This window comes from Geotrypetes seraphini, chromosome 2 (genome assembly GCF_902459505.1).
Source record: "Geotrypetes seraphini chromosome 2, aGeoSer1.1, whole genome shotgun sequence".
NCBI lineage: Eukaryota > Metazoa > Chordata > Amphibia > Gymnophiona > Dermophiidae > Geotrypetes > Geotrypetes seraphini.
Genome location: NC_047085.1, coordinates 327148782 through 327163821, shown reverse-complemented (window position 1 = coordinate 327163821; position 15040 = coordinate 327148782). Strand labels below are relative to the sequence as shown.

General features: G+C 39.8%; 1 protein-coding gene across 1 annotated transcript in view; it reads right to left on the bottom strand.

The window, feature by feature from the left end:
• The window catches only part of TOP2B (DNA topoisomerase II beta), a 639919-nt gene that overhangs the window by 52066 nt on the left and 572813 nt on the right, over positions 1–15040 (bottom strand). The window contains 1 exon segment of the mRNA XM_033930173.1: positions 8812–9034. Coding sequence (XP_033786064.1) covers positions 8812–9034 — 223 coding nt within the window.

The following is a 15040-nucleotide window of genomic DNA, read 5'->3' as shown; positions in this document are numbered from 1 at the left end:
CATTATCAAAAAAAACCTCCTTTTGGACATTTTTTTTGATAATGGACATTTTCCCTGCTTCTACTTTCAACGTTTAAGTCCTTAGTTTCAAGTTTATTATGGATTTGATTAATTGTTTATTCAAAATTCTAAGCGATGTACAAAGGAGTAAAATAATGAATTACAATTATCAAGGGGAAACCAACCAGATAAATATGACTGACTTGTCAAAAACATATGGTACAAAAGGAAAAAATAGGGAAAGAAATACAAGTTAATGATAGTAAGATGAGTGAGGGAAAAAACAATAGGAAGGGGAAAAACGGTGAGCTTCAAAGAAATTAAGAACTAAGGTTCAGTTTTCTGATTTTCTAGTTGATATACCTAACCTAATTTATTAGTTGTCAAATGTATCTTTAAAAAGAAAGCATTATAACTTGCTCTTAAATCTATCTAAATTATGTTCTTCCAGTACATAAATTGGGAGTAAATTCCATGTTAGGGGTGCTGTGATGGAGAAAATAAATTGTTGTCGTGTATTTATGGTTTTAAGTGAGGGAACTATTAAAAGATGTTGGTCAATAGACCTGAGTAATCTTGTTGATGTATAGGGAATCAATAATCTATGAATAAAGGCGGGAGTTTTATAGAGAAGCGATTTGAAAGTCAATAGACATAATTTATATGTTATGCGGTGTGCAACTGGAAGCCAATGCGCTTCCTTAAGTAGAGGTGTTACATGGTCAAATTTTTTAGCTTTCCTTATGAGTTTAATTGAAGCATTTTGAACGATCTGTAAACGTATGATTTCTTTTTGGGCAATTCCTTTAAATAGTGCGTTGCAATAGTAAATTTTTGAAATCACCAGGGAATGAATTAGTGTATTAAGTGACTTGGGGTATAAGAATTTAGAAACTGAACGAATTTGACATAGTCTGAAGAAGGTAGATCTAACAATACTACTGATATGTTCATGATAGGTAAGTTTGCAATCAAAAATAACCCCAAGGATCTTAATACTACTGATCGACTGCAGGATGGAACCTTTAATAGAAATTGGAAACAGGAGCTAATGATCTTCTTTCCAGGGGAAGAGCATAACATTTGATTTGTTAACATTAAGAACTAGTCTATTTGTCTCGAGCCTTTGGTGAATCAGTTCAAGTTTCTTATCGATTGCAGTTATTTCAAGGGGATTATTGGAGTCTAGCGGGTAAGCAAAAACGTTAAAGCCAATGGATTGGCATAGAGTCATCAATGGTGCAAGAAAAATATTAAATAACAGGGGAGAGAGGATAGACCCTTGATGAGAATTGCGCTGAACTACTATTGTTAAAGGACACAATTGAGGTTCAATTAGTGAAATAGGATCTAAACCAGGAAAGAACCTGATCTGTGATACCAATAGTCTGTAGTCTTTCTAAAAGAAGATTATGCTCAATTGTGTCGAAAGCTGCTGAGAGGTCAATGGATATTAGAAGAACAGATTTGTGATGGTCAAAGTAGTAGAGTATGGAGGTTCTGTAGAATGATGCTGCCTGAAGCCTGTTAGATTTGGATGTAAAATATTGGTTTTCCTATGAACTCAGATATTTGATTGAAAACCACCTTCTCAGTCAGCTTCGCTAGGAAGGGGATATTTGCAATTGGTCTGCAATTTGATTTGACCTCAGGACTGATGTTATGATCTTTGATAATGGGGTGAACAATGGATTCCTTCCAGGCTATGGGCATGATACTTTGCTGAAGACTTTCGTTAATTAGTGCAAGGATGAATGGTCCAAAGATAGTGAAGTACTGCTTAAGGATGAGGGGACTTATTATGCCCCTCCACGTGCATAGAGGTTGAAAGATAATAAACAACCTCCTAGAGTCAGTTGAATCTAAATATATACGATGGATATGCCCAAAAGATTCAAGAACCAAATGAGAGCTACTGGCTTATGCACCTACAGTATATGGAGCAGCCAACCCAATGAACAGTTGAAATCAGTCCTGTCCTTAAGTAGTTACAAATGAAAAAGGAAAGGAATTTCATAACCAAATAAAAGCAGAATTTTCTTGAAAAGAATTATCACAGAGAAGCCGGTGCTATGAAACATAAAATCAGAACAACATCTAATCTAATCTAATATTTGTGAGTAGCACAAACCCATTCAAGCTCAAGGCGACAGATCAAAGAGGAAAGGGAAAGTAGTAGGGATGGGGGCATGGAGAAGCAAGAGGAGGGACCTAGAAGTAGGGGTTGCTATACAGAAACTGAAACAGTTAATTGTCAAAGAGGTGAGTCTTCAGGTTTTTTCTGAATGTGGTGTAGTTTGTCTCTTTCCTGATTGCTTCTGGTAGGTCATTCCAGGTTTTTATACCCAGATAAGTTATCATAGAGTGGAAAATTCGCTTGTAATGGAGGTATTTTGTGGATGGCAGGTTTAGTTGGATTCTGTTAAGGATTTTTTTTTTAATGTCGACCAAATATTAGAGAATAATTGGATGAGAGGGGCTGCTGAGCTTCTGTATAGAATCTGGTATAGGATACATGATGTTTTGAAAACTATTTGGGATGATATTGGGAGCCAGTGTAGTTGCCATCAGAAGGTTGTGATTGAATCATATTTCTTTAATTTGTAGATTAGTCTAATGGCTTTGTTCTGGATGAGCTGCAGTTTGTGGATAAGAGTGGTGTTGATGCCAAGGTAGGCAAAGTTGCAATAGTTCAGTTGAGGTAAGACCATCATCTAAACCAGGGGTGCCCACACTTTTTTGGCTTGCGAGCTACTTTTAAAATGACCAAGTCAAAATGATCTACCAACAATAAAAATACTAAACATATTCTGTGGTGCGCTAGCCGATTTAGCGTGCGCCCATTGTATTCTATGGACACGTTAGCATTTAGTGCACGCTAAATCAGCTAGCGCGCCTTAGTAAAAGACCCCCATATTTATTTATATATATATATCGAGTGCACCTCTTCTGTCCTCCAGACCTCGCTCCATTCTCCAACCAACATCTTTCTGTCCTTCCAGCTTTTCTTTCTCTCTCCTCCACCCCTATTGGCAACATGTCTCCCTCCTCTGTTCTGATCTTGCAACTCTGTTCTTCCTCAGGGTCTCTCCCCTTCTGTCTCTTCTGTCCCATTGTCCAACATCTGCCCCCTCTCTTCTGTCTCCCCTTTGTTTCAGGTTTCTCCCTCTCTAGCTTCCTTCTGCTAACATTTTGAGTCCTCCCACCTTTGGTCCAGGTCTTTGTGTCTCTCACTCTCTTTGTCTTCCCCCTCCCCAGGGCCTGGCATCTCTCTCTCCTCGGTTCAGAGTGTTTCAACCTCTCTAAGCCCTCTAGTAGTCCAGGTCTGCCTTATCTGCCTTGTCTTCCCACTCCCTTTTTGTTCAAGGCTGCTTTCCTGCCCCTCCTCAAGGTCCTTTTGTCTCTTCTCTCTCCCCCCCCTCCCCAATCCAGCGTCTCTAAGGCAATCTCCCTCCTGCCAGAGCCCTCGCAATGGGCCCAATTTTACCCCGACGTGTGGGACCTTATCTCCGCTGCTTCCCTCAGACTGGATCATCGAGCTGCTTCCTTAGACTGGTTCCCTCACCTCCGTTCTTCCCTCTGGGCCTACCACAGTTAAAAGTTCATTACGGCAGCCTGCAGAGCGAGCGCAGCATGCTGCCATCAGCTTTTGTAGCACGTTCCCTCTGCCATGGTTCCGCACCTCCTCTGACGTTGGGGGCGGGACCGCGGCAGAGGGAACATACTACAGAGGCTGACGGCAATCTGCTACGTTCGCTCTGCAGGATGCCATAATTCCACTACTTTAAAGGTGAGACAGTGACCGGGGGAATGCTAGGGAGAACATTGGCTCTGCAAGCTACCGGCATTGCCTTTGCGATCGACCGGTAGATCGCGATCGACGTTTTGGGCACCCCTGATCTAAACGATCAGAGCAAAGTGATGAGGGTGGAAGTATGATCTTGTGAGTCGCAGTTGACGCATAGTGTAGATGGTCTTTTTCCGAAGGTTAGAGATTTGTGGTTCCATTGTGAGAGCGTCGTCTAAGAAGCAGCCTAGTACCTTATTGTTTTTTTTTTTCCATTGTGAAAGTGATGCCTGATGAAAGAGTGAGGTTAGATTTGACATTCTGTTGTGCGGTGCGGAAACCAATGGCTTTGGCAATGGCTTACTAAGAAAAACAACCACCTGATAAAATATTTGTAATATTATTATTCTGTAAGATCTCACAAAGGCTGAAAAAGTAACGTAATAAGCCTTAAAATGAGAAAAGCAGTAAAAACAGAAAGGGGAAGCATATTATCAAAATATGACAGTAAGATGAAACCCCTCAAAGATTTAACAAGGAAAGTGAGAATAGACTTGTAAAATCCCTGCAAAACTAAAAGTTGGCTAAATGCTTTTGAGTGCTTTTTTTAAAAAAAATCTCCTTAAGAGGAGCTTAGTAAGGACAGAACACCATGAAAAAAGGGGGGCGTGAGCCCATGAAAGTGTATGTGTAGAAGACAGTAGTTGAATTTATAAAACTACTGACACCTGGTAATGGCTCGCCAAACTGGGGAATCAAAATATATAAAATGTTATCCAAGGAAAAATAAGAAACAGAGAACAAGCTATGATAGATGTGGTCCCTAATACAAGTGCCATATGAAACACAAGTATCTACGAAGGTGACAGGAAAATCAAAGTACTAAAACTCGTGTCATTGAACTCCTGTACCTTCTTACTCTAATATCTAAGAGGAAACATGAGTAACCTGAGCTTAGCCATGTGGTACCCCAAAAAGTTGAATAATTTACTCCTGAGCCAGTGGCATCAACTGAAGATAAGATGATACCGTAGAGATGAGTGTGATATAACTAACCAAAGATGCAATATGCCTACAGAGTTAAGGTGCTGAATAGAATCTTTTTAGAAAAAAGGTCACCAACAGCAGAATGGTAACCTCAATGTATTCTCGTGAGGAAAAAGCCTTAATAATTTATTTTTTGAGGAGAAAAACACAATGTTGCACAGAGAAGTACACAATGGAGAAAAACAAATGAGAAATAAAATTGCTGGTCTGAAGCTAATACGCAAGGACCAACAAGAACCAATAGAGACTCAAATAAAAACCTGTGTGTGGATTTTGAGAAGTTCAACCAAGAGAAAACATGCAAGAACAGTTCCCGCACTCAAATCCATTGAAGGAAATATGAGTAGGAAAAAAAAAGCACACCATGACCCTTCCTACAGAATACAGAAGCATTATGGCAGAAAAAGTCAATAGACCAACCACTCTGCCCCTCTGCAGTAGTCCTGAACTCTTCTTATCTTAGTAAAAGCAAGAAGTAAAATAACTGCGAGACCATTAAGAAATGGTTGTAGTAGAAGACTACATAAGGTCAGCAACCAAGAAAAATCTGTCTTTTTTTTTTAAGTAAAGACCTCCAGGTAACTTAAAAAGATTCCAACAGTGAATCAAAAGTACAGGCTTTTGGCACCACTATGGAAGAGTTCTGAGTCTTCGCATGAAAAATAGAGAAATTTCAAAAGAGGAATGAGTTTTACAAAGATGTGACTATATTATGTTAGCAGGAACAAATATACTAGGATCATTTCATAAATAATGCATACTATTTTTTTTTTTAATTTACATCTTTACAATCCTTCAATATAGTCTCCCTGCTTTGCAATAACCGAATCCCAACATCCAGGAAGCTTCATTATTCCATCCAAGACACCGTTTTGTTTAGTTGACGAATGGCTCGGGTACCGGCGGAAGAAAGCTCTTCCAGAGATGCAAAATGATGTCCATGCATAGGTTGTTTCAACTTTGGAAAAAGGTCGAAGTCTGGTGGACTCATGTCTGGACTGTAGGGAGCATGAGGTAACACCTCCCAACCGTATTCACGTAGTTTTTCAATGATGAATGGAAAGTTCCATCTTCCCCACGACCAAAAAAATTTTGATGAGCTCAATCAAAAGTCAAACAAATGATGATTTTTGCTTATGCTCATGAAGACATCATCATCAAAGTTCCATGTGGAAGAAGTGTCACAACAGTGTATTATCGTGATTTTTTACAAAAAATGTGCAGACAAATGCACAAAGCCCGACTTCAGTTGCTTTTGGCTGGGCCACTCATTCTTCACGACACGCTCGCCTGCACATTTGGAATGTCATTGGAAAAACTACACAAATATGTCCAGACTTGAGACCACCAGTCTTTGACCTTTTTCCAAAGTTGAAACAACCTATGTGTGGACATTGTTTTGCATCTCTGGAAGAGCTTTCTTCCGCCAGTACCTGAGCCATTCGGCAACTGAACTAAAACGGTGCTTTGGATGGAATAATGAATCTTTCCGGACATTGGGACTCGGTCATTGCAAAGCAGGGAGATTATATTGAAGGATTGTAAACAAATACTTGAAAAAAAACAAACATGTAGATCAGGGGTGTCCAACCTTTTGGCTTTGCTGGGCCGCATTGGCTGAAAAAAATGTTTCTGGGGCCGCACAAACATGCAAATGCTGCAGCAAGATAGAGGAGGGAGCCAGCAGGACGGTAAACACCCAGGAGCAGCAGAGGAAAACACTGCATCACCCTCGACTGGGGCCGCACAAAATACTTCACTGGGTCGCATGTGGCCCTCGGGCCACAGGTTGGACACCCCTGATGTAGATTAAAAAAAAAATAGTGTGCATTGTTTATGAAATGACCCTCGTACCATTGGTATGAGAGTTAAAAAGGAGGTGACCTAGTAGTAGTCTAGAGGTCACAACATATAAACCATGGTATACAAGATCTCAGCATACTGCAGAAAAGTGTAACAGGTAGAAACAATAACGCACTGAATGAAGATCGATACAAAAACCAAGGATCTTTGACAAAGGTACTGCTTAATTTCAGTATTGGAACCATACCCAATGGTACTAAGAGATGCTGGAGTAAAAGGAAATATATATCCCTAGGGAACTGGATTGTAATATAATAGGATATGATTCTACCCCACTCATGTAAGCTTCAAAAGGACGCCTCAGCCCCACCACTCCACCGCTACGTTATCTCAAAATCGCGGGAAGAATTACATGGTGCCTCATATGCCTTATAATGAAGACCACGTACTATTTCAGTAGCCTTTCTCTGGACAGACTCAATCCTTTTTATATCTTTTTGAAGGTGTGGTCTCCAGAATTGTACACAATATTCTAAATGAGGTCTCACCAGAGTCTTATACAGGGGCATCAAAACCTCCTTTTTCCTACTGACTATACCTCTCCCTATGCACCCTAGCATCCTTCTAGCTTTTGCCGTCACCTTTTCAACCTGTTTGGCCACCTTAAGATCACCATATACAATCACACCCAAGTCTCACTCTTCTGTTGTGCAATTAAGTTCTTCACCTCCTAAACTGTACCGTTCCCTCGGGTTTTTGCAGCCCAAATGCATTACCTTACATTTGTTAGCATTAAGTTTTAGCTGCCAAATTTCAAACCATTCTTCAAGTTTCATCAGGTCTTTCTTCATGTTATTCACACCATCCTGGGTGTCTACTCTATTGCAGATTTTGTATCATTCACAAAGAGGCAAATTAAGTTTCTGTCAACTCTGTCAGGGTGTGCTTTCTGTTGAATCAAAGGTGGTCTTCTTAAAAAAAAAATTGTCTGTTGCAGCTTCCACAGTATGGGCGCTTAGAGACACTTCTCTACATAAGGGGAAATGGCTGATGCAGAAAACAGTCTGCAGACGCCTCAGCATTGGAACTTAAGGACTATGACCAACACACAAGACAGTCTCTAACACTCTACATATTTTATATGGGGGGGGGGGGTGAGGCGCAAGAGGACTTGGACCTGCCAAGGTTTAACAACCCTAACTCTACATGGGCACAAAGAAAACCATCCTCATCCACATCCACTAATCCTAGTGCAGGGTAATTAAGTAACTTTAAAAAAAAACAACAAAATGTTCCAGAAAAACATAATGAAATCCTACCACATTAAGCCAAGGATGCACAATATAACATGCCCTACCACTTGCTGGAGACTGAGAAATACAAACTGATGGCCAATGGCTGCACTGGATGCTTAAGTAGTAATGTCAAAAAACATTAATTCTCAGTCTCTACCTGCTGGAAGAATAGCATAAACCAAGCATCTGGACTGGTCTGGCGGGACAAAGAAAAAAAAAATAGCATTATACATATAATTTATAATGATAGAGATAGTAAGCATATATTGGAGCAAACAACAAAAAGAGGCACTGAAGATGTGTAATCCAACTTGTGAAAAAATGAGGTTATGTAGGGAAGCTTTGATGTTTCTTTGAATGGGAGATTAGTGAAATAAATATAATATAGAAAAAAGAAAACTGATCTCCAAGATTGTTACACAATTATATCAACTTGCTTATATATCCAGTGAAATTCTCATATACTCAGAGATGTGTAATCAGGCCAAGAACCTAAGTTCTTATAGCCAAACCCACCACCCAATCACTGTGTATGGATTAATATAATAACTTTTCATTTAAATTCATTAATAATTATAATGTAGAAAAAACTAAAACTGCTGAAAATTTATTTGTTTCAGCAATTTTAGGATTTTATCATTGTTTTAAGATACTAACCAATAATAAAAGACATTGTAACCACAAGTTGGATTACACATCTCCAGTGCCTCTTTTTGTTGTTTGCTCTACTGTTGTTCGAGGCTTGGCACCTTCTTTTCTTTTCCCTCCAAACATATATTGGAAACATGCATTACTTGATAACCAAAATCATATCTTTTGATGACTGGGCAATAATTGAATCCAGAGGATGAAAGTACCTTTTGCTAAGGTTTAACTTACTCTGAAGATGGTTTTGATTTAACTGGAGAGAAGTCCTCATCTTCCTTATTATATAAACTGTCTGAAGGATCATCATCATCATCATCCTGGTTATTTATAACTGGAGAGGCTTTTACTTTTAGATCATCTAAATTGTTGTGATTATTAGTATTACTAGCATTGTCATTGTCACCATCATCATCTTCCTCTTCTGAGAAATCAAATGTATATTTGGGCCTTTCAGCTAGGGGAAAAAGGAAAATATTTTAATGCATTAATAAGGCTTTTAATTCTATTCGAAAGAAGCCATGGAAATAGGAGTTAGCTACCAAAAACTCTCTCCACATCAAGGTATTGATTTACTCTTTTCAGAAAGACTACTACTTAGCTAGCAAAGAAAATTACAAAAGGAGTCTAAGATAGCATTGCTGACATGAAACAAGGTAGTTACATAGGCATGAAACTTGTTTTATGTTATAAGAGTGCTTTAACATCCATCACAAAGAAACGATGCAAACCCTACTTTCATCTCAGAGCTATAAATGCCATTTCAAAATACGCCCACTAAGAATAGTGTGCTACTTGTAAGGATTATGGTGGTTGTCTAAGTGTTCTCATTTTAAGAATCTTTAGCATTTGCTGTATAACTCTTACTCACTTCCTGCAATTAGCAAACATGCACTCATCTTGAAAGCACAAATTCAAAGGAAACGCAAATCATTTTACTAATAGTTCAGGTCACTGCTAGACAAGAATATCACTGCTCTTTCCCATTCCCTATGGTATAAGATTTCTGCTAGAAGATATGCTTAATGAAACAGCAAAGCTGCTTACCAGTAACAAATGTTTTCTCCAGACAGCAGGATTAAATCAATCCTACAAGTGAGTGATGCCATTGCAGATACCATGCTAGCACAGTTCTCCCAAAGCTCAGAACTAGACAAAGTTCTGTGCATGAGCAGCACTTCCTACTACTTATTTCTATTGAACCACAAACCCCCTCTTTTTACAAAACCGTAGCATGGTTTTTAGCACTGGCTACAGCAGTAACAGCTCTGATGCTGATAGAATTCCTAGGAGTGTTGGAGCAGTTAGCACTGAGGTTGGTGTTAAAAACTGTGCTATGGTTTAGTAAAAAGTGGGGGGAGGGTAAATGTATGTAGTGATGTATACAAACACAAACTGTCCCTGCTCAACAGAGTTTACAATCTATCCAAATAAAGACTTCCGTTAGTAATTTGTAATTTATCTTTAAAATTTAGCATTATACCGGAATACCGGATGGCCAACAAAATTCCAATTTTCAAAAAGCCTTCCAGAGGAGATCTGGAAAATCACAGGCTGGTGAGTCTGATGTCAGTGCCGGGCAAAATGGTAGAGACTATCATAAAGAACAAAATTACAGAGCATATACATAAGTAAGGATTAATGAGACAAAGTCAACATGGATTTAGTCAAGGGAAATCCTGTCTCACCAATCTACTACATTTCTTCAAAGGGATAAATAAACATGCAGATAAAGATGAGCTGGTTGATACTGTGTATCTGGGTTTTCAAAAGACATTACCTTGATAATATCTTTTCCAGTAGATAGGTGAGTCATTCTAGACATGTGATTATCTACCAATGGCCGCAAGCTATCTGCAGAATGAATCCACTCCAAATTTTTTCTCCGCCTACTTCACTGGGAACTCCACTGCCACCTGTAGTTAGTAAGCAAGTAAAGAGAGTTCCATTGACAGTATTGTGAAGTAGGGCCACCAATGGGAATTTTCCCAAGAATCAACTGGTCTGCTCAAATAAGAAACATTAGAACATCCATCAAACAGCCCACAAAGGCATCTAAGGAGCTCAGGAAGTACCCCTGCATGAACCTTGAACATATATACAGAATTCTTCAAGGCCCAAAAAGGGCTGACTGGCATCCAAGGGTCAAACTTTGACAAGCATAAGCAGAATGAGACAGGAGGCAAGCGCAGGAAGGACCGGGCAGGAGTCTAGAATGACTTGTCTACCTACTGGAAAAGATATTATCAAGATAAAGACATAATCTCCTTTTCTAGTACAATAGATGAGTCATTCTAGACATGTGGGACATACAAAAGAAGTCCCAAACACCTAGGTTAGGCTGACTGCACCAACCTTTAAGATCGAGGACCCAAAGGCAGAATCCTGTCTTGTATCTAAACTAAACTAAACTAAACCTTGAGTTTATATACCGCGTCATCTCCACGGAAGTGGAGCTCGACACGGTTTACAGGGATTAAAAATAAAGAAGAGGAACTACAATGGAAGGAGGGAGAGATAAAATGAACAAGGACGGAGGAGGAACATAGAATAGTGGAGAGGGAGGGAGTGGTTACATTTTGGTGAAAAGCCAGGTTTTCAGATGTTTTCTGATCTACTCTGTAAAATTTGGAAAAACTTATATACAGTGGACCAAGTAGCTGCCCTACAAATCTCCACAGGGGAGATTGCCTTAGCCTCGGCCCACGAAGAGGCAATACTCCTGTAAAAAGAGCCTTAACAGAAACAGGAGACTGTTTACCACATAGAATGTAGGCTGACAAAATGGCTGTATGGATCCATCTAGAAATAGTGGCCTTGGAAGCGGAACCACACTGCTTATGAGAATGAGTCGGCACAAACAGATGGTCAGAGAGGCAAAACTTATTTGTGACCTCTAGATACCGCTGAACAATGCGTACATCCAGCTTCTTCAAAATGCGATCCTGTTTCCTAGAACCAGTAGGCTGAAAAACAGGCAAACGTACTTCCTGATTAACATGGAATGCTAACACCACTTTCGGCAGAAACAAAGGAACCATGCGGAGAAAGATCCCACTCTCCAAGATCCTCAAGAAAGGCTCTCTACATGACAGAGCCTGGAGCTCTGAGACACGTCTCGCTGAGGTAATGATTACCAGAAAAACTGCCTTTAGCATTAGGTTCAAGAAGGAAGCATCTTTCAGAGGTTCAAACAGAAGTTTGATGAGGCCAGACAGAATCAAGTTAAGGTCTCATGAAGGGAATGGCGGTCTGATCGGTGGTCTAATGCAAAGAGCACCTTTCATCATGACTAAAATTTAACAATGGACTATCAATTTTAAATTGAAATTAAACACAGAAAAGACAAAAATTTTCTATAACATCAATACACCTAAACGGTCACGATCACCCAATATCAAAAACTATAAAAATATTAGGAGTCACTTTAGACACCCACTTGACCAAGATCGAACACACGAACTTGGTGGCAAAAAAGTGCTTCTTTGCCCTATGGAAATTAAAACCCATCAAAAAATATTTCGACCCTCTATCTTTCAGACTATTGGTACAGTCATTGATTCTATCCACCCTGGACTACTGCAACATCATTTACGTGGGTATACCTAAAAAAACTGAGAAAATTAAGAATAGTGCAAAACACGGCCGTCCGCTTAATATTCGGACTAAAGAAAAGCAAACATATTAGTCCCTACTATAAACTGCTACACTGGTTGCTAATGGAGGCACAAATAATATTCAAATTCTCTTGCTTTTGCTTTAAACTGGTGTGAGGAATGGCCTCTACCTATCTCTTACCACATTTCAAGCTACATATCCCCACCAGGACAACCAGAAATCGCAATCTTTTTGCCTATCCAAAGATCACTGATTGCAAATACAGGTCCTTTCTGGACAGAACCTTTAAGTTTCAAGCTAGCAAACAGCAGACCTGGCTAGGCAATTACATCAACAGAGCCAGGTCGACCTACAGCGCATTTCGGAAAGAAATTAAGACAGCTCTGTTCGATAGATTTATCTCCTAGTCAGATACCCCTTTTAATACTATTAACAACATGCTGATATTATGTATTCTCACTAATTATATTCTGTATTCACTGACAGTGACATCTTTGCCATTTGTATTCTGGAATTCGCTGGTTGTCCAGCCCTCTTCACTGTAACATGTTGATATTGTATTTCTCATTAATTGTACTCTGTAATCACTGACTGTTCAGTGACATCTTCCCTATTTGTATTCTGTAATTCACAGATTGTCCAGCTCTCTTCACTGTAAACCGCCTAGAAGTCGCAAGATTGTGGCGATGTAGAAAAAATAAAGTTATTATTATTATTATTTGAGAAATCTAGCCACATCAGAGTAAGACACAAGCAAAGGACTACTGTCCTGGGCTCTGAAAAAAAGAGAGCCCAGAGGACTTGGACCCAAAGGGAAGCCACGGTGAGGCCCATATCAAGGCCTGCCTGGAGAAAGGCTAGCACCACTGAAACCAGAGAACAACATGGCTCCACATGTTCTTGGTCACACCAATGTTGGAAAGTCTTCCACGCCTTAACGCAAGCAGACACAGTAGTCAACTTCTTAGATTTCAGAAATGACTACATCAGCATATCCATTGCACTCTAACGCTTCACGCACAATAGCCTTGCCATAAGAGCAAAACAATCCGGATCCTCCATGCAGACTGGACCCTGAGAGAGGAAGTCTGGAAAAATCTACAACCGAAGGCTGTGACCTATGCAAAGACGCATCAGATCTGCATACCATGGTCTGTGAGGCCAATCTGAAGCCACCAGAATGACCCTTCCCTGATGAGTCGCAATCCGGCAAAGGACCTAACCTATCATGGACCAGGGAGGAAAAACAGTAGAATTCCCTGTTGCTACTGCTGTACTAGAGCGTCTAGGTCCTCGCTTCTGGGCTCGAATCTTCAACTGAAGAATCGGGCAGCTTTTGAGTTCTTCATTGTTGTCATTAGGTTGAAGTGAGGCTGACCCCAGCGCTGCACCATGGCTTGAAATGCTGCAGAGGACAGCACCCACTCACCCAAATTCAAGGTCTGTCGATTGAAGAAGTCTGCTTGAACACTGTTGACTCCTGTCACTTGCGTTGCCAAAAGGGCCTGGAGATGACGCTCCACTTAGAGAAAGAGCAGGCAGGATTGCAAAAAATCCTCCCTGGCAATTGACATATGTTATGTTATGTTATTTATTTCTTATATACCGCTAAATCCGTTAAGTTCTAAGCGGTTTACATAGAAATATACATTTGAGGATACAATAAAATAAGATAAATAAATAAAGAATGGGTACTTTGAAATTCCCTTACTGTCCTGAAGGCTCACAATCTAACTAAAGTACCAAAGACAAATAAATTAGCAAATAGTAGATAGGAAAATAAAGATAGCGTAAATGAGATATAAAGCATCCTAACAAGAATATATAGAACTCTCAATAACATACTGTTAAAAATAAAACGAATATTCCAAAATAATAAAGTATTATAAAAAAAACTAATTAAATAGAAAATACTTTTAAGAATAATCAAATATAGAAATATATAGAGAAAATAAACATTAGAAGTGATGAAAAAAGAAAAAGGTAAAGGATGGCATATGAATAGAATGGAATGAGAGACAGTTAAACAATAGAATTCTGAGAAAATTTTAAATGAAAAATTAAACAAAAGAAATAAAAAAGAAATAGATATAATATGCTTAATAGAACAAAAATCAGGAAGGACTTGATTTCATTTCCATCAGTCATCAATATCATCATCCTTAGAGCTTTAGATGTTTCAGCCGGGTAACTGCCATCATCGACCTCTGCACATCAGCCATGGGATCACTTTTTCAAAGCAGAGAGAAGCATTTTTCGATTTTCTGGTATACTGTTCATTATTTTCAACAGCTCACAGATCTTCCAGCTTCAGTTCTCTGCTCCCTGGTCTGGACAATGCAGTTCACTCAACCAGACCTCACCCTTGTTGGCACCGTCATTCACAAACAGCAATCCAAGTCGGCTGCATGACATCTGACGCTGTGAGACTCCAGGCATGATGAATAGCCATTCTCCAGACCTCCCGTCCTGTTGGTGTCGCATTGCCAGTAGGAGATCCTAACCTGCATAGCTGCAGGGAGACCAGAGTCCACGCCTTTCACCTCATCCGTGGTGCTTCCGCTTCGGCAACTACCTCCATTCGGCGACCCAGTCACCCTCCGTCGGCCCCGGCAACATTCCCTCTCCAACTCAACATTTGACCACTCATCATGGATCAGTTGCCAGGCACAGCACAGGATCACCAATGTGCAGCAATACATCAGGTGAGTAAGAAGGTAATTTGTCATGCACTGCTCAGGATCGCCAAAGGTGCAGGAATACCAAGTGAGAACGAGGCCTTTCTGACAGATCAAGGATAACGGTCTAATCTGAACTATCTGATCAGAGTCCATAAATGAAATGA